Consider the following 25,311-nt stretch of genomic DNA (forward strand, 5'->3'; position numbering starts at 1 on the left):
ACAGCCATCAGGTCGGTGTGCCACCCCCTCGAGTGGTGCTGATATGGCCACCAATAAATACACGGTGCTGCATGCTCAGTTCCTTCTTGCTGGCTATTGCCACAGTGGCAAAAGGCAGGGGGGATTTGGAATTGACATGAGCAACACATCTTGAACAACACCAGTTACGGAAACAAGTAACTGTATTTTCTTTTTCAAGTGATTGCTCATGTGCATTTCAACGTAGCTGAATGCAAACTCACATTAGGAGATGGGGTCAGAGCCCCTGAACAATTACAGTACAACCTTGCCACTGCAGCGTCCCCCCAGCATGTTGCATAATGGGACACAAATGTGCATATGGAAGACCAGGTGGCTGCCCTACAGATCTCCAGAATCGGGACATGGGCCAGAAATGTTCCTGAGGATGCCTGCACCCTTGTAGAATGAGCCCTAACTGGATGAGGGGCACACTCGGTCCAGCTTGTAGCATTCCTTAATGCCAGCCACTATCCAGGAAGTGATCCTCTGGGAAGAAACCTGATGGCTTTTCATCCTGTCTCCCACCACAACAATGAGCTGCTGCGACTCTCTATAAGGTTTGGTCCTATCCAGGTAAAAAGCTAACACTCTGCGAACATCTAAGATGTGCAAACTCTCCTCCCTCAGAGTGGCATGAGGGTTTGGGGTAGGGAAATATCCTGACTAACATGGAAAGAGGAGACCACCTTCCCTCTGGCCAATGTAGTGGCCACCAAGAAGGCTGTTTGGTAACTTAAAAACAATAGGGAACAGATGCGAGGGGTTCAGAGGGGACCCCCATAAGCTTAGGTAACACCAGATTAAGGTCCTTTCATAAACATCTTGATCACCAGCTCTGAGAACATGGACAAAAAGCCTGGGCCAGGTTGAAAAGCAGAAATGGCTTCCAAGTGCACACTGATGGAAGAGAGGGCCAGCCCTTCCTGACTTAGGTGCCAAAGGTAACCCAAAATAGCCAGGACTGTGGCCTGGAAGGCGGATAAACCTTTTTGTGCCAGCCATACAGTGAAGCTTTTCCACTTTGCCAGATAAATGGCCCTCGTGGAAGGTTTCCTGCTGTTCAGGAACCTCACCAGTTCATCCATGAAGCTTCCATGCCATGAGGTGAAGGGACCTCCATGCCAGGAGGTTGGAGTGCTGCAGCCGTCCCTTGTCCTGAGTCAACAGGTCTGGGCACAATGGGAGTGTTGTTGGGTCGCTCACTGACAGGTCTAAGAGGACCAGTGCTGCCTGGCCTACGCTGGGGCCACCAAGATCATCAAAGTCTAATCTAACCAAATTTTAAGGAGGCCCTTGTGGATGAAGGGAACCGGAGGGAACACATACAGGAGTGGGCCTGCCCAGGAAACATTGAATGCATCTGCCAAAAGTCCTGAACTCCAGGTCCAGTAAGAAAAACACATCCAGTACTTCGCGTTGTGGTGTGTGGCGAATAGGTGCCCCTGGGGATAGCCCCAAATTTGGAGACATACGAACATACACACTGCCATGTGTCTGAGGATCCTCATACAGCACTTGGCCTTCGTGGTGGGAAACTTGATTAGGTTGTTTATGATGTGTGGGGACCAGTGTCAACTTTGTCTCATTTACCAACAGACCGAGACTGTTGAAAGTCTGATGGATAAACCTTAAATGCTGATGAACCTGCACTTGTGAACTCCCTTTGACCAACCAGTCATTCATAAGATTAACTTCTCAGTTCACATTATGTTCCTCCAGAGAGTACTTCACTGCAGTTTCCATTGTAACTGATACTTCAACAGCATTCTTCAGTGCCCTTTGTGTTAAAAAAAAAAACACGGTGTTCATACTCAGCCAGCTCCCAACCCCACCTCCAGACAATACTATGGCTAGGGCTGACAAGGTGCCAGTACTCAGTACCAGCACAAAGAAAGCACTGTCCTTCTTACATGTAAGCACAAATACAGTCAGTAATGTATTCCAAGCTAGGTCACTGCTTAACCCACAGAATAATTAATCTATCAGGGTATCATTTAATGCTTATCTCAACTGAGAATGCTCAACTTCCATAGAGCAGCAGCAAACTGTGTTAACAACTCCCCACTTCCCTGGTGTAACCAATAACTTTCTGCTATAGTGGACGGGATAGAAGAAAAATACTGTGAGCTTAGCAGTTCTGGACACAGTTGGATACAACAGATCACACAGCAGTCCATATGCCTTCAGACAAATCAGTCAGCAAGGCCGACACTTGTCCACGTGGAATCGTATTGCAGGTTACTAACTGTACCATTTGTGATTTGCGGTTGTCACCAAATTATCTAGCAGTGTCCAGCAAAGTCGCCATTTCTTTGCTCTACCGTTGAGCATCACCCTCCTGAATACCTTTTGTCCTACAAAGTGTATTAAAAAAGTTTATCTGCACTTTTTTCTTTTTTTTTTTTTGTGCTTAGCCTCCCTCTGCTGGCTATGCACTCGCAGTGCAGGTTAAGCTGCTTTCCTGCTGCTTCTATGCAGACAGTCAACATTACTCTCTGCTTTCCTCTCACTTCTTTCCTTTTATTTGCCAATTCCCGCTCTCCATCTGGTTGGCTCACAATGTCCTAGCAGCAAAAGTTGCAGTCTGCCACTTTGAGCCTCTAAATGAACTCTTCCCCTCCTTCTGCTGGTACCCCTGCAGAGCACAGTAAGGTCGCAACATTCACGAGTGCAACATTTGCTAATTCGGGGCCCAGAGCGCTGGTGGCTGCCACTTCCCCGGGACTCTGGGCAGGGACATGGGTGGCTGCCACTTCCCTGGGGCTCCGGGGCCCCCGTATTCACAAAAATCAACATGTGCAAGGGTTCTGAACACAGATTTGCTGTATTTGCTTAATGTTGTTTCTCCTTCAGGCAGAGGCAGCAGTAGACACTTCTGGGATAGAAAACCTGCATCTCACAACATTGCATTTGGACCTAGCAGAGAAGGAAGTTATAGGAATGGAGATGATGTTGTTATTCCTCTATTACTGCTTGATTATTCAGGCTGCAAAACTGAAAACAGTAGGAAAGTGAGGCTGGGGAGGGCTGTGCTTAAATATTGGACCATGGGAGGTCAATATTGTCTAGCAGCATTACCAACAGGTATACTGCTTACTGGGCTCTTAGAAGACATTTAGGGGTAAATTAGAGCTAAATAACAGCACAGAACACGGAGAACCAGGACTGGTGGCTGTAAACTAACTTCATGGGACCACAAGATACTTGGCAACACCCAAAATAAATGCACATCCAGCTAAATAAAATCATTCCAGACCACAGATATTGCCAGATCAGAGTGCCAGACTATAGAGTTTCAACCTGTATACAGAACACTTTTAAAAACAATGACTTCTAAAATAATACTCTGAAAGAAAAAATCTGCATACTTTTTAAAAGTATTCATCACTCATCCAAAGCCAATATTTTTTAAAATCTTCAATCCCAGGCCCAAGCTGCACATTTCTACTGAAACTTGTCTGATAACTCAGACCTTTATGACTGAAAAAGTATTAATCAAGACTCTGCTTCTGCAAGTACTTATGCAAGTCCTTAATAACACACATGTAAACAGTCCCAAGCAATGGGACTGTTCGTGAATATGTTTAACTACAAGGGGTCCTCTTTATACAACGCCCCGATGTACGTTGTTTGGCACTCACGTCATGAACATACTGAGGGCGAAGACGTAAAAATTCCTCTCTTACATCTTCACTTGTATGCACAGTCAAAACAATGCTTCCATTTGAAATTTGCGGCTGCCGTCTTAGCATTATGTATTGTACCAGAATCCTCCACACTGCTTCTTCCAGTGTGTTCTCACGTTGCAACTAGCAGTTCAACACGCATTCTCTACTGTTGTTCCTTGTACATTTTTGCCATCCGCCAACAATGAGCAATCACAGTGCAAGCACAAGTGAAGGTGCCAAGGTAAAGAAACAACGCAACAGTATTACGTTAAACATTAAATTGGATATTATAAGTCATAGTAAAAAGGGTGAACATGGAGTCGACATTGCCCATGCTCCTAACTTGCCTGCGACAAGCATTCATACAATAGTGAAGAATGCTTCCAAAATAGAAAGCAAGGCTAAGAATACTTTGAAGCATTCAGAGGTAAAAATAACAAGGCAAAGATGTGAGATAATGGTGAGAATGAAACGTTTGCCAGCATTATGTATCAAAGATCTCCATAACAAGAACATGCCAATCGGAGTAGCCCTCATTCAAGAGATGGCTTTAAGCTTATATAAAGTTCTAAAAAAGCAGTTGGGAGAGGAATCTACTTCAGATGAAAATCCCTTCAAGGTTCCCAAGGATGGTTTCACAGTTTCCAAAAAAATTGTATAGTTTCAAAAACAAAGATTCAGAGAGAGGAAGCCAGTGCTGACACAGATGCTGCAGAAACGTTTCCCGATGAGCTTGTAAAAATAACTGAAGAAGGTGGCTATGATTTTAAGCAGGTGTTAATGTTGATAAAACTGGGCTGTACTGGAAGCGCATACCTTCTTGGACATATATTTCTGTGAAAGAGAAGACTGCTCCTGGTTTCAAAGCCGCAAAAGATAGACTTACTCTTCTTTTAGGAGGCAACACCAATGGCGATAAGAAATTGACGCCATTGCTAGCTTATCATAGTGAAAATCCAAGAGCATTGAAGAATGTAGTAAAAGCTCGCCTTCTTGTTATCTAGAAATCCCACCGCAAGGCTTGGCTTATGAGGCAAATATTCCATGAGTGGTTATCAATTACTTTGTCCCTGAAATGCAAGAATACTGCAAGAAACATAATTTAACATTCAAAATTCTGCTCATATTAGACAGTGCCAGTGCCCATGACCTTGATTTTGAACAGCTGTGTCCCAAGGTGAAGGTTGTTTTCATGCTACCGAGGACATCATCTCTGCTGCAGTCTATGGATCAGGGTGTGATTGCAACATTCAAGGCCTACTATTTGACAAAGACATTCCGCAAACTCATTTGAGCTGACACTGATGGTGACGAAAATCCCAAGTCCTGGAATTTTGGAAAAAATTCACCATTTCTGACTCTATTGCTAATTGGCTCCACCTGGGATGAAGTTTCTAGCCACCTAATGAACCGCTCTTGGAAGAAAATGCATCCTGCTGCAATCCATACTTTCCTTGGCTTAGATGACACATCAGGTATACATGATGAAAAAGAGAAAATGGCAAAGGAAGCAGGCTTCCATAAAGTGGAAATTGATGATGTTAACGAGTTGGAGTTGCATGGTTTGCCTCTGAGCAAAGATGGACATGCATGGTTTTGAAGAAAATGCATCTGATAGTGATGAAGAAGAGAGCTATTGTGAACAGAAAGCTGACTTCACAATTCAGTCTCTAAAGGAAATGTTCGACCATGTTGAACGTGCAATAGACATAATGAAAAGATGTGACAATCTTTCTGACCACTCATCAATGGTGGCTCAGAGCATTAGAGAATCTATGGCTTGCTAGAGAGAAATATGAAAAGCAAAACAAAAGACAGGAAAGCAGACAACCCTTGATTCTTTCTTTAAAAAGAAAACAAAGCAACCACTCCCTGATGAACCTGAAGGACTCTCTGGGTTTTGAGGTTAAAATCCTTTAAAATGTACATTGAATTTATGATTTTTTACATTACAAATGTTTTACTGTATACTGTATGTACTTCGTTGCTAACAGACATTAAAACAAGAAGACATCTTAAAGGACTCGGTCCCTATCCCAATGTATTTACATGTATTCTTATTGTAGAAAATTCCCCTTTGTAAGTCGTCTGGCTGCCATTACTGCATGTGAGGTCCCTATCCTTCTGCGTTTACATGTATTCTTACGGGGCAGGGGGTGGGGGGAGCAGGAAATTCCCCTTTATACGTCATTTCACTTTACATTGTGACTTCACGGTCCCTAACCGCATGTATAAAGGGGGCCCCCTATATATGCACATAAATGTTTACAAGATAGGAGTTTTATGAAAGGGAATCAAATTGGAGAATGTGTCCAAAGAGAATTATTGCAGAGCAGGTTATGGAGATACTAGTGAATAGAGTGACCTCTCAGAAATGCAGAAGATGCCTATGAATATATGCATAGAGAGTAGCAAGACCATTCTGACATGCATTGCAACTTCTTTCCATGATGTCAGCAGCCCTTTGAGAGTCCCTGCTGGTTCTGGTTTGCATGTAACAATTCTTTATTCCTATACCAGGAGTATGGCAATTAACAACCCACATCCCAAAACTACTCTCAAGATAAAGGTTTCCATATTTTATCACAGCAGCCACTGCAACAAATTCTGGTATGTGTGGGTCTCTGCAAGCAAGGATGAAAACTGTTATCCATGAATTCAAACTAATAAGATGTTTCCAAATGACAAGATAAGGAAAACTCCAGAAATAGTTTTAACGAATGCTTTTTTGGTAAATGGGAGATTGTGTGTATTGCATTACAGATGCACAGAATAGCCTACAGAACAATATGGTTATGCATGAATAGTAACTCTTTGGGTGCATCTACACTAGCCGGCTACTTCAAAGTAGCCAGCACAAAGGCGAAATAGCACGCATTGTGTCCACATGCGCCGTGTGCTATTTCGACGTTGAAATCGACGTTAGGCGACGAGACATCGCAATCGCTATTAGATGGGAATAGCACCCTACTTTGACGTTCACTGTCAAAGTAGGGCGTGTGTAGACGATCTGCATCCCGCTACTTCAAAATAGCGGGGTCCTCCATGGCGGCCATCAGCTGAGGGGTTGAGAGATGCTCTGTCCAGCCCCTGTGGGGCTCTATGGTCACCACGTGCAGCAGCCCTTAGCCCAGGGCTTCTGGCTGCTGCTGCTGGTGCTGCAGCTGGGGGTCCATGCTGCGTGCACAGGGTCTGCAACTAGTTGTCGGCTCTGTGGATCTCGTGTTGTGCAGGCCGAGTGTGTCTGGGAGGGTCCCTTTAAGGGAGCGGCTTGGGGCTTTGCTGGCCGCTTATTTCGACGGGGAGCACTTGTGCGTGTGGACGCTCCGCATTTCCTTCCAGGGCAGCTCCTTTCGACATTCTCCGTCGCTACTTCAACATTGAAGGTCGACGACACCAGCCCTGGAGGATGTGTAGACGATACTCGTCGAAGTAGCCTATTTCCATGTCCTTACGTCGAAATAGGCTACTTTGATGTAGTGTGCTAGTGTAGACGTAGCCTTTGAGAGTTAAGAGAACGAGATAAGCAAAAGGATTGGCTGTATCACTTAGTGCCCTATCTGAGAATCCAGTGAGATAGTTTGTACCTCTGTACTCCCAAGGAGATCTGCAGACCCCTCCCGATATGCATTTAAGTATCGTTCCACCAAGCTTGTTAAGTCAGACATAATCTCATCCAGTAGCAACAAACGGAGAGGTAGAAGGTAAATGGTCTCCAGAGCCAACACCTGCAGCAGCGAAGGTGGAAGAGGTCTCGCAAACCATAGTTCAGGGTTTCCCTGCATATCCCAAATAAAAATAAAAAAAAGTTATTAACCTAGCAAAAAGTTTAGCTAAATTAAAAGCAACTTTTTGCCCATGTGCTTTCTTTTCTCACCTAGTCATCTTGTATTTCCAAATGCTTTAAATATTCCCAGTGCTGCTTAAGCACTTGCTAGCTATACCATTGGAATAGCAATCTCTAAGGCTCTGTCTATGCACAGAAGTTTTGCCAGTTTAACCATTCCAATCTAGACATACCCTACTTAGAGTGTCATGTTTCTTCATGGTTTCTAGATATTTGCCCATGAATCATAATTCAAATGCAATACAATCATGAGCACTGGTGGCAAATTGAACTGGCTTCCTACACAGACAGTGTCATAAAACTGTGCTCTGTAGGTGGTCAGATTGCCTGTATAATACTGAGTGGAGTCAAACTCCTTCACTTACAATCCCAAACTGCACAAATTAATCTGAGTTTCCTACCATCATGCTCCCTGCCCACCAAACAGTCACAACAGGCAAATATTTAAAAGGGGAAATGTACAATTTCCGATTGTCTCCTTAGAGGCTATGACTGGTATTGAAATGATCGATCCACTTACTTGAAGAGCCTGCTGCCTGTACTCTAGGAAGGACACCTTTCTGGGCGACATCTTGAGGTGTCGCATCAAGCACTCCTGTAGGGAGCTGATGCGATGTGGAAGGAACCCACCTGTTACATTGGAAAAATGAAGGACATCAGCAACCTGTAAGGGGAATATGAAAGGGATCACTATGTAATGACCAGAATCTGTTGGCCCTAAAAGCAGAGAAGAGAGAGATTTGTTACTAGAGAGTAAATTAAAAATCAAAGTTCTAAATTGGCATCTTTCCCAGGCCTTCAAAAGTTGCTTAGGGCACAAACAAGGCTCCACCACAACTATCTGCCCCAGAACACTTTTTACACATCCTCAAGATAAAAATTTAATTTGTACTTACCTAAAATAAGTTTTTTGTCATAAATCTCAGACCTAACCATTTTCTGCCTACTCCTTTTAAAATGTTATACGTTTTAGAGGGAGTTCTTCCTTTCTCACTAAAATAGTTGTTTCTTAGATTATTAAACTACTGGCAAAAATGAAGAAAAACATGATGAAACAAGTTTATAAATTAAAACTGTAAGCTTCAGTATTGTAACAGCATCAGCATCACAGAAATAGGTTAAAAGTCATCATAGCTATGCACAAATGGGCTGCATCAAATATTACGTCACTTAACTGATAGTAACTACCCAATCAGGTGCTACAACAACTGTTTCACAAGTAGAAATTTTTTTAAACAAATAAATTTCATTGTTCTTAACAACTGCATAGATGTCAGTAACAGAGGGACCATGCAGGTGGGTGCAGCATACTGATACCTCTTTTGAATCTTCCTCTGAGGAGTGGTGGCTCTCTAACATCTGGGATTTGCTTTCAACAAAATGACTCAGAAATTAGGTCTATGTGGGTTTGCCTGCACTAAGATGTGGTTACCTCTGAGCACACTGACCCCAGTGCAATGGAGCGAAAAAAGGAAAACAGGTCCATTCTTAAGTGATTGGTGCAATGAGACAGCAGTGGAAGGACTGTTGCCATCCATTTAGGTATACTGGAAGTGGAATGCATTCACTCTGCCACTAAAACAAATAAGCTCCCACCATAACAGAGCTGGGGTGATCGTGAATCAGTCAAAAAATCTATCTTAGGGGTGGGAAGGAGAGAAGTATATGAGAATTCTAGTTCCCACCAAAATAAAAATAGTTATACCACTGCATCTTGTCTTCTTAGACCAGGCACTCACTATGTAGATGGCTCTGCCAACTATTTTCAACAGTTTGTCAGCTAATCACACCGGAGCCAGAAAATCTTCCACGTGAGAGCCGCTTATCTGATGGCAGGTACTGAAGGAAATGTTTTGCAAAAAATTTGTTTGTGCAGAAAAAGCCTACACTTGCTTGATATTTTTGATTGATATTTGGCTGCTGGTGGTAGATCTGAACAACAGTTCAGCCATCTGCTCTAAAAGGCTTTTCAATAAAATATATTTGGGAAGCTGTTATAAGAGAAGCCTTGCATGCACTATAAAAATTTATCTGCTGGCTGTGATATTAAGAGTTGAGACAAGTAACAATATGTTGACTATGTCTTTTCACAATTCACACTTAGCAAAATGACTAGCAAAACAACCATTTGTCCCTGTCTACAGTGAGTGGAATCATAATTGGCATAGTATTGGTTAGCTCACTTTTTCAATATCAAGTTTTAACACGATAAAATTTTGTAAGCAAGACAAACCTCACGTGTAGTATTGATGCAGCTCTATCGGAGCTCGTAACTGTGGAACCAATGCTTTACTGCTGCCTGACTTACTCTATCATTCCCACTGTTGCAAGCATTTGAAGTGAGGCACCAGCAGTCGACACATGTGGCCTAACTCATTTACTCCGTTTCTGCACTTGCAACAGGTATGGAGGAAGTAAAAATGGTTCTACACTGCCTGTATCCAGAGGCATATCTGTCCCTCATGTAAGTAGGGGCAAGCCTGAAGCACCCAACAAGGTTGATCATGATCAACTAATGTACCTTTAAAAGGTATTACAGTCTGTCTACACTAGGTGCTAACACATTTTTAAATCAGCACTCTACATTGCAAAACATCTTTTTCATAGGTTAAGGTTTCTCTTGACTAGATAAAAAGTTGGGCTGATAACTTTATCAACACTCTCTAATGTCCAAACAATTCCACTGTAGACAAAGGAAGCTATGGTTCCATACAAGGCTGGCTGGTCAAACTGAAGCCTCTTTGCTCATCCATTTACACAGCTTGCCTTGTCTGTACTGGAGTTTTAGGATGTGCTAGTAACAATGTGACAGCTAACACATTCTAAGCAAAACCTTTGTATCCTAATCAGAAGAACCCCTTACAAAAAGCGAATAAGCTTGTCTCTTGCTGAAACCGTTCCTGGTTACAAGCCAGACTAGTTACAAGCCAGACTAGAGTACCTGTGTATCAAACACGTTGGAAAGAATGATTCCATATTGGTGGGAGAGGCAGTCTGAGATCGAACGGCAGTCATGAATGACCTGAAGAACCAAAGACAGATGCCTGAACGTGGCTGTTGATACAATGTCCAATTGCAACTTCTTGATGTGGCTAAACCATTTCACACATATTCTGCAAACTTTCTTAACACTTACTTTCAAAATTTTCTTGTCTTCCAGCACCATCTGCAGTCCATTTTTGAAAACTCCACGACCCAGACGGAAAACATCAAATAAAAAAACCTGACTCCTCGTGGCTACCTAAAATAAACCAATCCCAATTTATTTGCAAGTGCAGAGAGCAGAAAGGGTTGCAAAAGGATGGGGAGGGTCTGCTGGCACCCAACTTTCTCAAAGAATGTTGCTCACAAAAAGTACCTTGAAGACAACAGCATTACAGTTTCATGATAGTTCTTACTGTTATCAAACAGATACTCTCAAACAAGCTTGCAATAAAGGATCAAATTCATTAACTGATTACATGCACTTACATAATGGGTATTTTCAGACATGCAAAGAATGTGCATGTCAGAAATCCTACCCACAATGCTGGAATTAAAAACACCCTTCCCTTTCCCCACGTCCTTCACTGGATACAGAAAAAATGAACAGAAGCTTCCCACTCCAGGTCTTTCCTTTCATTGACTCCCCTTTCACTACAAGAGCTAAAATAAAAACACTGTCCTCTGTCCTCTTCCACTTGATTTTGATACATGACTTGGCTTGCTTACATTCAGAGTTGCCCTGACTTAACTAAAAGTGTTATTTTAAACTAATTCAGCTACACTTATTCAAAACCAAAACAAAAAAGCAGGCTAGTAGCACTTTAAAAGACTAACAAAATAATTTATTAGGTGATGAGCTTTCGTGGGACAGACCCACTTCTTCAGATCATTCAAACCCAGTATAAATACTTAATTTTACATAAATCAGATTTAATATTGAATTAACAACATCCACTCAGGCTTTGAGCACATTTAAACAAACTCTTATTTAAACCTTGAATGTTAAAAGCAATGCAACATTTAATTTAGGTGAAGTCTTACTATTGTGAATTTAAACAACTCTGGACTGATGCTTTTGAGCTAATCTTCCTGTATTCTGATGTCTTTCAAGGTCAGTGATCATCAATGGGCCTTGTCTACACCTACAAGATCTTTGCTGCTTTTGCTATGCTTAGTTAAGCAAAAGAAACTTCCTAGTGTAGATGCAGTTATGTCAAATTTCTTACACTGCTATAGCTTATTCTGGTTCAGCAAAGTAAAATAAGCAAAACAGTATGAAACACTTCATATCAGTATCAGGGGGTAGCTGTATTAGTCTGCAGCTTCACAAAAAAACAAGCAATCCTGTAGTACCTTAAAGACTAACAAATGTATTTATTAGGTAATGAGATTTCATGGTAAGACCCACTTCTTCAGATCTGGAGCAGAGAATAAGAATCACAGATTTACATAGCAGGGAGGGGGAGAAGTCACCTGTCATTAATAGGACCAGAAGAAGAATTACATTAGTATAATCACTCCCATACTATGGCCTTTACCAGCTTAATTATGTGGGTTCAAATACATAGTTATACAGGTATGTATTTTTAAGTGTAGACCTAGCCCAAGTTTTTTCTCCAGATTGTGCCTTCTGAACAGCAGAACAGCTTGAAAAACACATTCGCTCTTTAACTGTCCCTTACCTGAAGCCAGCAGAGTCTTCCATGACGACACAGATTAACACCCTCTGCTGCCACACTAAAAACACTCTGTTTTTTGATGTGTAGCATCTAGTGCAAACAAGAAGAAAAGGAATTGGACGGGTCTGGACACCAGTCATAAAAACAGGAATTCTTTCACTTCTCAGTCTTTGGTTCAAATTCAACAGAAATCATCAGTGATCAAAAGTAGTTTCATCTGACAGGCACTCAGTGGCCTGTGAGAAATGCACTGGGAGTTTCAGTCTACCTACTAGAAGGCAGGCATATGAAGCACAACTTATAAGACAGTAGTCTTAGCAGAGAGATCAAGGACCCTATATATGGAGCATTGGTACTGAACAACTCTTTCCTCAGTAGAGGAGATTTGAGGCTTACTGTTGAGATAAGTAAGTAATCGACTTGTTCATGAATTCAAACTCAGGTTGCAGGTAGACAGGGTGTTCAGGGAGATCAATGCCTGGCCTGGCCCAGCCATTCCCCACCAGAGCACAGAATGCCTCCTCTCTCCGCATGCCCCTCCCCAAGTGCTGGGCAGGTGGCACAAGCACTGACTTCAACCACGCAGAGTCTTTGGACTAAGACAGGGTCACAGCTCACCACTCTAATGCCATGTCTATATTATAAAGTTAAGTCATCATAAGGCAACTTATGTGGACCTAACTGTGGAAGTATTCACACAGCAATGCTCCTCCCACTGATTTAACTTTCCTGCTATGGCAACATAACAAAACCACCTCAACAAGTAGCATTGTGCTTATGGGGACATAGCAAGAACAAAGCAGTGTCAGTGTAGGCACTGCATTGCTTATATCACCCTAAGAAACCTCCAGGTGGTGTCCCACAAAGTGCATTGTGACTGCTGTGGTCATCAGTTTGAAGTCTGTTGTCCTGCAGCCACGAACGCAGGCAAGCATTCCTCTTCCTTTTAAAGCCCTGGGAATTTTTGAAATTCTTCTTATTTGTTTGCGTGGAGCGCTCACATAGCATTTGCCCAGCTGACCAGGCTGGCTCCCTAAAGGAAAACACGCTCCTGCCTGGAGCATGGGAGTTGTTGGATCTTTTGGGAGGAAGCTGTGCAGTCAGTTTCACTCCAATTGCAGGAACTTTGGTATCTATCCGCAGATTGCTTGTGGCAGGGCAGAGAAGACACAACAGAGACATGCAGCACCGTACCAAGATCAAGAAGCTGACACAAACATGCCAGAAGGCAAGAAAGGCCAACAATAGGTCTGGTGAACTTCCAAAGACATGCTGCTCCTATAAGGATCTACACACCTTTCTCAATGACAACCCCCACCTCTAATACCAACAGCCCTATGGATACTTTACACGGACTCTTGGTGTTGGCCAGTGGAATCAGCCCCAAGGATAATGTGGTGGATGAGCAAATGGAGTTGGAGAAGGATGGGGACAGGTGACAAGGATGTCCAGTGACATGGTTGAGCCAGAATTTTTTCTTAACTCCAGAAGGGTCTAGCCAGTCCCAGAACTCCAGCTGTCACTCCTGATGCAGCAGAGGTGACCTCTAGAAAACATTCATTGTGCTTTGATACTGCAGAGAGATATGAGGTAGAACTCTGATTTTTTTTAAATCAGGGTAGAACAGAGGGACTGAAATAACCAATACAGGCACAGTTTGAATATGCTTCTCATTCTATTGTGCAGCTAAGCAGAGGAGGACCTGAAGAAATGTTTGTTATGCCCACCAAGATGTCCGGGAATGCTACATAGAGATCTCTAGGAAACTTTCCTATAGGTTCTCTGCAATCCTCTGCCAAAGGTTTCTTGGAAGGAATGCTTTGTTTCTTGCCTCCACTACAAGAAACTTTTCTGCACCAACCAGCAATTTTTTCTGCAGGCAGCAAAGCAGCACACACACCCTCACACAAGCAGAAGCTGTACTCTTGCATCTTAGGTTGCTGTCAGGAGCAAGACATTAGGTAATATCACCCCCACCTCAGGAAAATGGTGCCGGTATTCAGAAGTGGCCCCAGGCGTATCTAGTGATTCCCCTCTGAAGCACCCCACATTGTCAGTACAATCTTGCCCTTCCACACCCCAGCCAAACTCATAAGAATACCCATACTGAGTCAGCCCAAAAGTCCATCTATCCCAGTATCCTGTCTTCTGACAATGGCCAATGGCAGGTGCCCCAGAGAGAATGAACAGGTGATCGAGTGATCCATTCCCTCTCACGCATTTCCAGCTTCTGGATAACAGAGGCTAGGGACACCATCCCTGCCAGTCCCACCTTATAGCCATTGATGGAACTATACACTAACTTTTCTAGGTTTTTTTTTTAAACTCTTTTATATTCTTGGCCTTCACAACATCATTTGCATAGAGTTCCAAAGGCTGACTGTACGTTGTGTGAAGAAATATTTCCTCTGATGCTTTGGATTGCGGGCAGAGAGCATAAAGAGAGGCTATGAAACCAATGAGAAAATGCATATGGATGCTCAGGAGAGAAAACAGAAGCAGAGGATACAGCTGCTACGAGACCAAATGGACATGTTGAGATCCCAGAAAGAATGGAGGAAGGAACAAATTTGTACTTGCCTTCCCCTGTAGCCCCAACAGAAGTGCCTTCCCTGCCCTCCACACACACGCGCCTCATACGTTCTTGGGCCGTATCAGTACTCCATACTCTCCACCCCAAAAGGATACATATAACAGTGACAGCTGGACGTATACTCAACTGTAAGATCTAATTTGAAAATGTGCTCATTGTGTTTGTATTGCTGTTCAATCAAACTGTGCTTAAAGAAAGATATGGAATCTTCATGTCGCCTACACATGATGAGTGCTGCTAAAATTCATACACAATGGCAACTGAAAAATTGCACTGAAAAATTAACGCAGACATAGTATAGCAATTTTACAAGGTTCATGTTATGGTGCAAGAAAACAATGCCCAGCAAAATGCTCTAATGACATATTACTGGGGCTCACTGTCAAAATGCTCCTTCAAAGCCTTCTTCACTTGAATACCTCCCCACTGAGCCCCTCCAACAGTCTTGGTTTCTAGCTGCTCAAAATCAGCAGACAGCTGATCTTCTCCCCACTCCTCTCCCCACAGAAACGTCTCCCTCTTAGCTTCACAGATTATATGCTGGAGAAAACACACTGCTATGACTGAAAGTATACTTTCCTCGCTGAGGGCTAACCCACTGAAGGCAAATTCAACAGTCATGCTGCACCTGCTAAGCCTGTTGGTGAATTGCTTCTTGCTGTAGTTATGGTTTAAGTTATATAAGTATATATAATACTTTGTAGACCATGGGAGGAAGGGGTAGGGATTATTGTATAAAGTCTCCACTCAGTCCTGTACAATGAAGATGTAAGTCCTGTAATTTTTGTAAGCTTTGTTTTGTAGCAGCAGTTAGGTCTATATTAAGTGTTGTAAGTTAGTAAGAAATTGTTTACAGAGCTCATCAGTCTGCAAAAAATCCTGTCTGTTCCTTTGTAAGAGAAACTGCCTTCTCAGAAGTGAGCTTTCCTTTATGTGAGTGAGGAAAGTGTGCATGTGGGGGTGTATGCAATGGACTCAGTCCTGAAGCCAGCCTGTCTGGAGCCCCAGCTGCCAGCAGCACCTTGATCACCGGAGAATAATAGGAGTGCTGCAAAAGAATCCACCCCTGAAAATGAAGGCAGCCTGTCAAGAGAAGATGACAGTCCCATCTGCTGTTAGCTGATGACTCATGCTCATACAGCATCATGAGGCAGTGGGACAGGACAAGAGCTATCAGACTGAAACATAAAAAGATGGGTGCAAAGCTACAGGAGTGCTTCTTGCCATCACCACTCTGCAGAAGTTAGTCTCAGCTGGCTGGTGAGGTAGATGGTGGTCCAGGTCCGTGGGCACCTCCTCCTTTCCCCAGGATAGGTGGCACTGAGTGCTCCTGAATACTACACTGACCAGAGAGCAAGCTGACAAGGGGGTCACAATCAGCTTGTCACCCCAGATTCATGATTACAGCCAGATACACTGGACCCACTATGCCTTGGCTTCCTCCACTGTCTCTATGCAACCCTTCACCTGCGTGAGTTCTCTCTTGTGGGTGTGGGTGTGCGTGCATGCGCGCTTGAAAGCTAGTTCCCCTTTTCCTTTATTCCAACAGCTGCATTTAATATAATGCCTTTGAGTACAACTCTGGGGTGGTCTTTTGTGGAAATCAGAGTAGCAGAGATAAGTTCCCAAGGATCACTACCGGCATCTCATCATCCCTAGCTGGAATCTTTAGGGCTGGAAAGAAAGGCTCTGCCTGCAGCTTTCTGTACGGGGCAGTGTAACATACACCTTCCCTGATCATCATGCCTTGATGTCAGTGAAACAACCCCAGTGACCTACCAGAGATGGTAATACCACAGAAAAGCCCAAATGGGGCCCAAATGGGGATGTGAGTGCCATATATTACACCACCATAGTTTGGGAATCCCCTTGCTGCAAAGCCATCCGCTGTTCTCCCATACTACTTCCCGCTCATATTCCTTCGTAGGAGGAGGAAATGAATGGCCCTGCACACTTGCATCACTACAACTATCTATGCCAAAACAATCCCAGACTAATTTTTTTACTGACTGGTATCAGCCACAGTTCCCAGTTGGCATACTGCAATCATCATTTCTTTTTCCAGTGTGAGGACAGCTCTCATTTTGGTGTTCTTACACCAATGGGCACAAACAAGCTCCACACTCAATTCCAACAAGGTGGTTTGTACACTCAAAAATTTTGCAGTCACTGCTCGTTACCCCAAATACATATCATGATGCTATCCTACCATTTGTTTCCTAACCCAGAACCAATGATTCGCTATGCACAGATACTCCATAAACACCAAAAAGCAATCCTGAACGGTTTCAGTTTACAGTGTCTGCTGAAAAGTGGTCCAAAATGTAGTCCGCAACTCATGGAAACACGGAACAGAGAAAACTGCATCATGGGATGGTGAGCTCACCCCAGTGAGGCACTGAAAACCCTTCCCAGAACACCCAGCAGCAGATGGTGGGAAGTTTCACAATAGAATATCCATCCAAAGTGTACTGCTATGCCTGTTGACGCCAGAGCACCTCCTATGAATGTGTTCCACCATCGCAATGAGTGTGGTATATGGATGTGCAAAAGCAGTATAATTACAACAAGTGATGATTCTTGACATAACTAAACATGACAATTTAGTGACGTAGACATGGCTGGAATGTTGTTATTATTACTCACAGCAGGACCAAATTTCTGCTGGAATTGATCAATGACTATGTACTCCATATTTTCCTCTTCTTCCTCTACAATGAAAAACACAACATTACAGATTTTCCCGTATCAGTCATCACAGTGGATGTATATTTCAGATCCTCACTCAAATCCCATCTTTTCCATAGCTGTACATAGTCCCACCTTCTCTTTCCTCTCAAATGAAAAAACTCCAAGTATAGTATTGCTTTTCCAAACCAAGATTGCAGCAACTATGCGAGTAAACAGAATGATAATTTGTCTGCAGCAACTCCAGGATTTTGATCTTGTGATAAAACAGAAACCACTAATGTGTTTTAAAAGTGATCTCCAAAGGTAAAAAAATAGCTGGATGCCCTTTTAGATTCTGTTACAAAATACACAGGATGCAGGAAAAGTTTTCTAAAAAGGTTTTTTAACATTAAAAATTCAGTTTCTGACCAGATTGGAACATGTTATGTTAAGTGTGGAACTACTAAGTGATGACATCACAAGAGAGCGAAAATCAAGCAAACAAGAAAGTGATTTTTAGTCAGCCTTAAAACTCTGAGTCTGAAACATTTTTTTTAACATATAGGTAATAGGTATGCCTAATGATCACCTGGAGAAAGGTTTTCTTTGCAAAGATTGAAAATTCCCTTTTCTTTTATTTAGGATGTGAGAACTCACACCACACATTTCTGACACAGCCCATAAGGTCCTCTTGCAAAGCTGGGAAAGACTAGACGTAAAATTCCAGACACTTCTATTTTTAAATGAAAATTTAAAACACCCCTTATTTCAGTCTTTTTGTCAATCAAAGAACCATAAAACAAAGTCTCACTTTAAAAAAATCTTTGTACATCATTATGTTCAAACTTTGCTCCATTCCCCCATTACTTAGGTTATTGTAACTGTACTGTCAATACAGAAGACTCATGTAGCACCCTCATGGGGTATCTGAGTCCCTTGCAGGACATTAGTCTGCTTTTGAACATGAGACCATTTGCACCCAAAGCAGGAGCTTTTTTATTTGATCGCCAATCCACTATAAGTATCCTCCAAGTATAATAATCAATCTTGCACTCATCATCAATGGTCATTCAGTTTTAAGATTTTAGTTGACATCACAAAATAATGAAATATTAACACACTCCAGATGTTTTGCTTACATAGCATTAAATATTTTGACTCTTTGCACGAGTAGTTGTGCTCCTTTGCGAGAGAGTCATTTTGCAGCTGGGAGAAATCCAAAGTATAAGCATTATGAAAAAGGTATACTGTGATAATTAAGATTTCCTTATTTGTATATAATATACTTTGCATATTTAATGATGCTCATTGTGAGCTGGCAGTTGAATATGAGGGGAAAGGATTACACTTTGCTTGAATTCAAAAGGTGAGGCGGGAGAGTCTACAGAGCTGCAGTCCCAGAATGTTTCAGCATCAACCCACCACCAATCAGCAGTGAAACAATTGGCAAAGGTGACATTTAAATCAGTTAACATTAACATCTAATAATGTCAATCTACCAGATAATTGGAACCCATTTAATGAAGTTCATTCAAAGTGTCTCTTGAAGGTGCTAGTACTAAAATGCATTTCTTATGGAGCAAACATTTTCCTCCTCATTACCCAGGACAAATGGGAGTGTATTTTAACAGCAGCTACGGGGCCAACAGCATCTTGTTTTCAGTTTATGACAAGCTTTGGAGCTTGTAATACTGAGCATAAGCTTGCCTACACACAACATGAAAATGAAATAACTAAATAGGTTTTAATTCATACCTGTAGTTATTTCAGGGCATGTCTGTGGACTCCTATATTTCGGAACTAGAGTATCTTATTTCAATTTCACTGAAGAGACACGCACATTCCAAATGTGAATTAAAAATGAAATATTTAGTTATTTTGGATCCAATTTGTGTATAGAACGTGAAAGGATACAGAACCTGGGATAAAAGCTTGTGTCAAATACTAAGCATCTGGCTTGTGGAAAGACTAGGCATATAGGGTCAATATCAGAGTTACCTGCCAGAGCGTATCTTAAGTTACTCAGGCGGATATCTGGGCTCTCTGGAATAACGAAAGTAGAACTCTGTGGGCTGTGCTCTGCTAGTTCTCCCCTGTCCATTCCAACTCCTCCAGTAACTAGACTATCCCTGCACAAGACAACAATGCAAGAAATCACATACCTTACTACAGTGAACACGCAATCAGGCCTACAACACGTTACCAACTTTAAGCTGTAAGTAAGGCACTGTTAGTCTTTCATTCAGTATGCTGCACCTACATACAATCATACAGCTGCCTTGAAGTCCATAACAGCATTCTAGTCAAACATTCATGGTTTTCCTGAGAGTTCCTGGGCTCTCTCTTAAATAAATGTTTGCTTTGTTTAATGGATATTTATTTCAAAAGGTAAAAGTAGAGAAGCCAAAGGCAGAAACAAGCAGAAAAGAGGTCAATTGAATTGTTTGGTGATGAAGGCCCTGATGAGGAGGAGGGTTCCCATGATGCAGAGTGATCAACGAAGACTGAAGCACCTGGCTTAGGATTGAGCTGCACAAGTTTAGTGACAATTTAACTATCTTGGTTAGGAATGTGCTTTTATACCAATAAGCATCAGTACAATCCTTAATGTTTATAATCTCCATCACTGTAGTACCATCACACCATTATAACTGCACCCACAGTAGGAGATTTTATATCTTGAACAATATTTTCCTATACCGGTATAGTTAAAGTAGTAAAAGTGAAAAGACAACCCCTTAAGACATAAAAGATCATTTATCAGAAAGCTTCCATTTACCAGCGCTGATAAATATAGGAATAAGTTTTGTTAAAAGACTGAGCTAGACTTTTTTTTTTTAATACATAAAAAAAAGAGTGCTGCTAAACAGAATGGTATTTGCCTTGCAAACTCCAGTTTAAGGGAGCAGTTAGTAAAAGTCACTTGATTCCCATTTCCCTTATAAGGGTAGTTAAATATTGTTACAAACGTGCCCTTGGCAAATACTTGAAAACCAAGCAATGTTAACAATTTGCATTGGAACTGCAAAAAGAAATGCAAGAATTTTAAGTAAAAATCCACACCTGTGCCAGCTTCCAGATGTTTACTTACATTTGACAAGGTTTGAAATGTAGTTTCCCCTCCCCTGTACAACTGTTTGGCCATCAAAAAAGGGGACTGTTTGTTAGAGCAGTCCCAACAATGTGGGGGAGAGGCAAAGGGGGAAACTGCCCCCCAGGCCCAGCATTTCAAAGGGGCTCGGAGCTCTGGTTGCCATTGTGTTACCTACCAGCTCTGTGTTTTTGGGGAACCAGATCACGACCATCTAGTGCTCTTGGGGAGCCAGGGAGCAATACTTATGGAAAACAAATCCCCTTCCCCCAAGCCTCTGCTTGAATCAAAGACAAAACACTGACACTGGCATGGGTAGACGCACCTAAATCCCACCAACAAGGGGATACTGAAAGCACAGAAACACTGCCTGATGCGAAATCTCTGCTGCAAATGATAATGAACCCAGGCCCACTCACACCCACATTAGTCATTATCAGACCCATTCTAGTAATGGATCCCATTGATAACCAAAATACGCAAACTGCCTAGTTGCATTGTGCGCTCCTTCAAAGAACATCACCCAGAGCCAGGCATGATCAGCCTCTACTGTTTTGCCTCTGATCACCCATAATCAAACCCAGTGTTCTTCTTGAACTATTGTCCTGTTCCTACAAAAACACAACTGTTCTGCTGCCTGGATGTAAACTCTGTGTCAGTTCCACTGAGAATCATCATTTCCTTCCTGATCATGCTGGGGGCTCTGCTTGTCTCCTGCTCTCTGGACACTCCCACTACCATCACCATCTGGGACCTCCAATCAGTGTAAGATCCATGGAGTGGTGAGAGCTCTCTCTCTCTCTAGGCATAGCCTCCTAACCTTGCCTTATGGCATTCGTTATATGGTATGCTAGCCCTAATGCTTCTAATAAGTTTATTTATTATTGTAACTGTTAAATATATATTCACTACCCAAAAATAAATAAATTTCATTATTAAACTGGTTGCCCCTATCTCTTTTTCTTTCTCTCTGGCTCATTTTCTCTTAGTGGTGGTGTTTTGGCTTCCCCATTCACTCTGCGAAAACCGTCTCTTGTACCTAAGCAAATAGATCCCTGTGGTGCCCAGAACTCCTGTGGGGTTTGACCGTTGAGTGGGTTACTAGTAGAATGACTGTGCTGTGAAACTGTGGATTGAGGAAGGTGTGCTGTACTGGGGTGGCAGCTGAGAGTGCTGTTTAACCCAGCCACTGAGGCCAAGGGCACATAAGGGCCACAGCTTGGCACTGCTGTGCAACTCAGCCCACTAAGTACAGAGACATATAAGGTGTCAGCTTGTAAGTGTTCATTAACTGGACCTCTCTGGGCCCCTTTGAAACACCATGGAGCTCTGTGCGCCACTCTGCAGGCAGCTCAGAGAGCATGTGGGGGAGGCCCCAGGGCTGACTGCCCAAGCTCCACCGCTTCCATCACTGGCCCTGCCCCTTCTGGGGCAGACAGCTAGCCCCTCCCCGCCTTTGGCACTGGGCCCGTGGCACCTGTGAGCACTGCTGCGTGAGAGATCTCTTTCCTGGAAACCCCGATCTCTTTATAAAAGAAACTAAACAAATTATTGCATAGAGAAAGAAAGAACAATTTTACAAGTATCTTTTTAATAATGGAAACATCCCAACCATCTCCTTACCCACACCTTTATGGAATACTTCAACACAATCTTGGTGCTAATCTTATACTCACAAAATTTTCCATTCACCTGTTGGCTGTCCAGATAGGCACATTCTTTTTCAGTCATGAAAAATAGGTCTCTTCCAACATACCTGATGGGAGCAGCAGCTCCTCTCGCTGCTCCTTCTTCCAGTTCTTCTAGAAGTTCCACTGTGATACAAACAAAACACTTCAATTACAGTGGTAAAATAAGAAAAACTCTTTGACTAGGAATTGAATTAGACCAGAACTAGTACTGTCCAGTGTGGAACACAGTCATGGCAGATCATAGTTTTAAAAAAAAAAAAAAAAAAAAAAAAAAAAAAAAAAAAAAAAAAAAAAGCAGCATTCATTTTAAAAAGTAATCATAGATCAGATATCCCACAGCAAATTTTATGCCAGTGGCATAAACCTGCTGATGCTACAGCATCTGTACTGAAATCTATACAACCCAGCATAAGGTCAATATTGTACCACACCAGTTTACAGATTAAATTTTGTTTTAAAATGTAATAACCAGAAAGAAGAAACAAGGATGTACACAGATCACTGAGAGCTGCCATATCCTTGCCACAGAGCAAAACAGAGTGTTACCAATAGACAGACACACTCTGGCCTACAAGGGACATGTCTAAATAACTCACAATGGCTATCCCCAGAGAAGCTCTAAAAAGACCTCAGAGTACCATACTGCACAGAAGTTCTTTATCTGTGGAAGTGGCTTCAAAATAAGATTATTTTAGACAGTCTGACTCCACAGTTTTTTCCAGCAGTAAAATTCTTTTGTATCTGAGAATGAGAATGCTCTGACTTCTCTGCCTTTTGGAGCTGCAAAAGACAACAAGCAGAGGCAATAGCGATCACCCCGATACTGGCTGCCCACACAGTGTTTCTATGAATTAATGAACTATATTAACAAAAACAAAAACTAATGGCATATACATCTCAATGGCTGTGGCCACACTTGGCTAAAACTTCTCAATGACCGTGTAACCCCTATTTTAAGAACAGCACACACACAATAATTTATAACGTGAAACATGTTTGCTGCAGGATGTTCAAGAACTTTTGACATATTCCACTTCCTCACACTTTACGTGTGTGTTTGTACCACTGTCTTCACAAATTTCACTTCTGAACCTTCCCTCTCTCTGGAGGACGTTTGAAGGAGTTATCCAATGTTTCAAGATCACTTCTCATTTGCTATTTAGATACGAGTTGTTCATCTGTGGGCTTGTAGACATTCCCCGTTTATTGAAAATAATCAGGAGGGGCTTTTTTTTGTTTTTTACTTTGCAATTATAGCATCAGGAGCCACAAAGAAGTCCTTAAAGAGCTGCATGCAGCTCCAGAGCTGCAGGTTGCAGACTTCTGCTTCTGGGGAAGGTGATGATCTGAACAAGAAACACCTCACTGAATCTTTTTCAATTTTGTTTTTTCTCACATCCCAATGGAGAAATATTTTGCTGACAAAAGAGCTGGTGTAAACAAAGCCTAAGATACTTACCTGACCCTAATTAGTGCAGCACCTGAGCACATCAGAAGCTTTAATGCATCAATCCTCACAACATCCCTGGGAGGAAAAGCAATACTATTATCCCTATTTTAAATTACTCAGGATACACTGATTTTATGTGAAGAAGCAAATTATGGTGTTCTGATCAGTTCATAAATTGATTATAAGAGAAACTATCTTATCAGAAGGGGAAAACAGAGATACAGAGAGGTTAAACGACTAGTCCATAATCACAGCAGGGACTTCAATTTAGATCTCTCAAGACCTAGACTAGGTCCCTTATCCTTGGGGTATCTGTACTACAGAGTTACTCAGCCAAAAATCTCAGTGACTAAAATGGGACTGGTATCCAAGTAAAAAGGCCTGAATCAGGCTTATCATCAAAGAAAAATAAAAGTTCTAAAGATGTGGTAGTGTCCAGGAACCTCACCCTTGCAGAACAAAGAAAGTTCTCACCATTCACAATTTCACAACCAAAAAACATCTTCACACCTGGCACGCTTCTGCCTGTTTCCAAGTTCTTCACTGAAATAATTAAAAAATAGGTTTAGAAACAAACAAAACCATCAAGCTCTGCAATAAAAGCAAAAGCAAGACCCAATTACTTACCAAAGAAGGAAACAGAACTGTCTACACTAGCCACATTTGGCAAAAGCCCTAAATCAACCATTTGAAATGATTGTTCTGAATAAAACTGATACAAAAAACAAGAGTATTGTATGCAAATGTTTGGTGGACAAGGTGCAAATTCCGAACTCAGTTATCCCTTTGCAACCCCGAAGATGAGAACACAGCTGGGTTAATTTCCTTTGTAACTTTACATTAAGTAAGAGTATTGACTCTGCTGCTTGTTTTTCATTGTATGAATACATCATACCGCCTCCTCCACAAGCCCAGAAAATCAATAAAAGATTAGTCTGCGCCTGGTACAGTCAGCAGTCCGTGCATTCTGCATGGAAGACTAAGCAGCCTTGTAATCCTACTTAGTTTCTGAATGGCTGAAGACTAATTATTTTTGAGTTATCAATGAAAGTCAGCCATTGAGTAATCTGAGTGGCACAGATTCAAGTTAGACATAGTTATTGCTGAGCTGAGCAAAAGTACATCATAACCCTCTCCTGACTTTACTTACTCTCTTGAAATGAAGACTACCTGCGCATTTACTTTGTTCAGAATAAATCCTGAGGGTAGACTATGCCTTTATTTCACTTAAAATCCCAGATATCTTTAAAAATAAACCGAATCTCAGATTTGTTCAGTACATTCAGAATTTGGGCAAGCAATGCCTTCCACCTATTTCATCTAAGTAGTCCCAGAAAAGAACAAAGAATGGTGTAGAAGGACACTCCATTCAGTCCTGGCACAGCAAAAATTGTGTATCTCATGAATCTATTTTTCCTAATGTGGGAAACAAAGTTCACTTTTCAGTGTGGGACATGAAGTTCAGCCCAGACACCATTCCAAAATAACAGGCCAGTAAGTCCATATCCAGGCCAATCTAGAATATGTAAATACACCTTTGCAAACTCTGCTGCCCCACCCCCACTACAGTTGAAGAACTACTTTAATTTAGGCGACTGGTGTAGAACGAGAGTTGA

At 42.1% G+C, this 25,311-nt stretch overlaps 1 protein-coding gene across 10 annotated transcripts in view; it reads right to left on the minus strand.

The window, feature by feature from the left end:
- The window catches only part of EXD1 (exonuclease 3'-5' domain containing 1), a 35,015-nt gene that overhangs the window by 8,400 nt on the left and 1,304 nt on the right, over nucleotides 1–25,311 (minus strand). For 4 of the 10 annotated variants that reach the window (XM_074997011.1, XM_074997010.1, XM_074997014.1 and 1 more), the window contains exons 3-10: nucleotides 24,170–24,238; nucleotides 22,311–22,368; nucleotides 19,462–19,592; nucleotides 17,440–17,504; nucleotides 12,204–12,290; nucleotides 10,478–10,777; nucleotides 8,057–8,200; nucleotides 7,277–7,468 (exon numbers count right to left, since the gene is read on the minus strand). In XM_074997011.1, the coding sequence (XP_074853112.1) occupies nucleotides 7,277–7,468; nucleotides 8,057–8,200; nucleotides 10,478–10,777; nucleotides 12,204–12,290; nucleotides 17,440–17,504; nucleotides 19,462–19,592; nucleotides 22,311–22,368; nucleotides 24,170–24,238 (1,046 nt within the window). Of the gene's footprint in view, nucleotides 1–7,276; nucleotides 7,469–8,056; nucleotides 8,201–10,477; nucleotides 10,778–12,203; nucleotides 12,291–17,439; nucleotides 17,505–19,461; nucleotides 19,593–22,310; nucleotides 22,369–23,704; nucleotides 23,769–24,169; nucleotides 25,251–25,311 lie in introns of those variants that run through there. The other 6 variants (XM_074997016.1, XM_074997018.1, XM_074997012.1 and 3 more) reach the window with 6 other exon arrangements.

This window comes from Carettochelys insculpta, chromosome 6 (genome assembly GCF_033958435.1).
Source record: "Carettochelys insculpta isolate YL-2023 chromosome 6, ASM3395843v1, whole genome shotgun sequence".
Classification (NCBI taxonomy): domain Eukaryota; kingdom Metazoa; phylum Chordata; order Testudines; family Carettochelyidae; genus Carettochelys; species Carettochelys insculpta.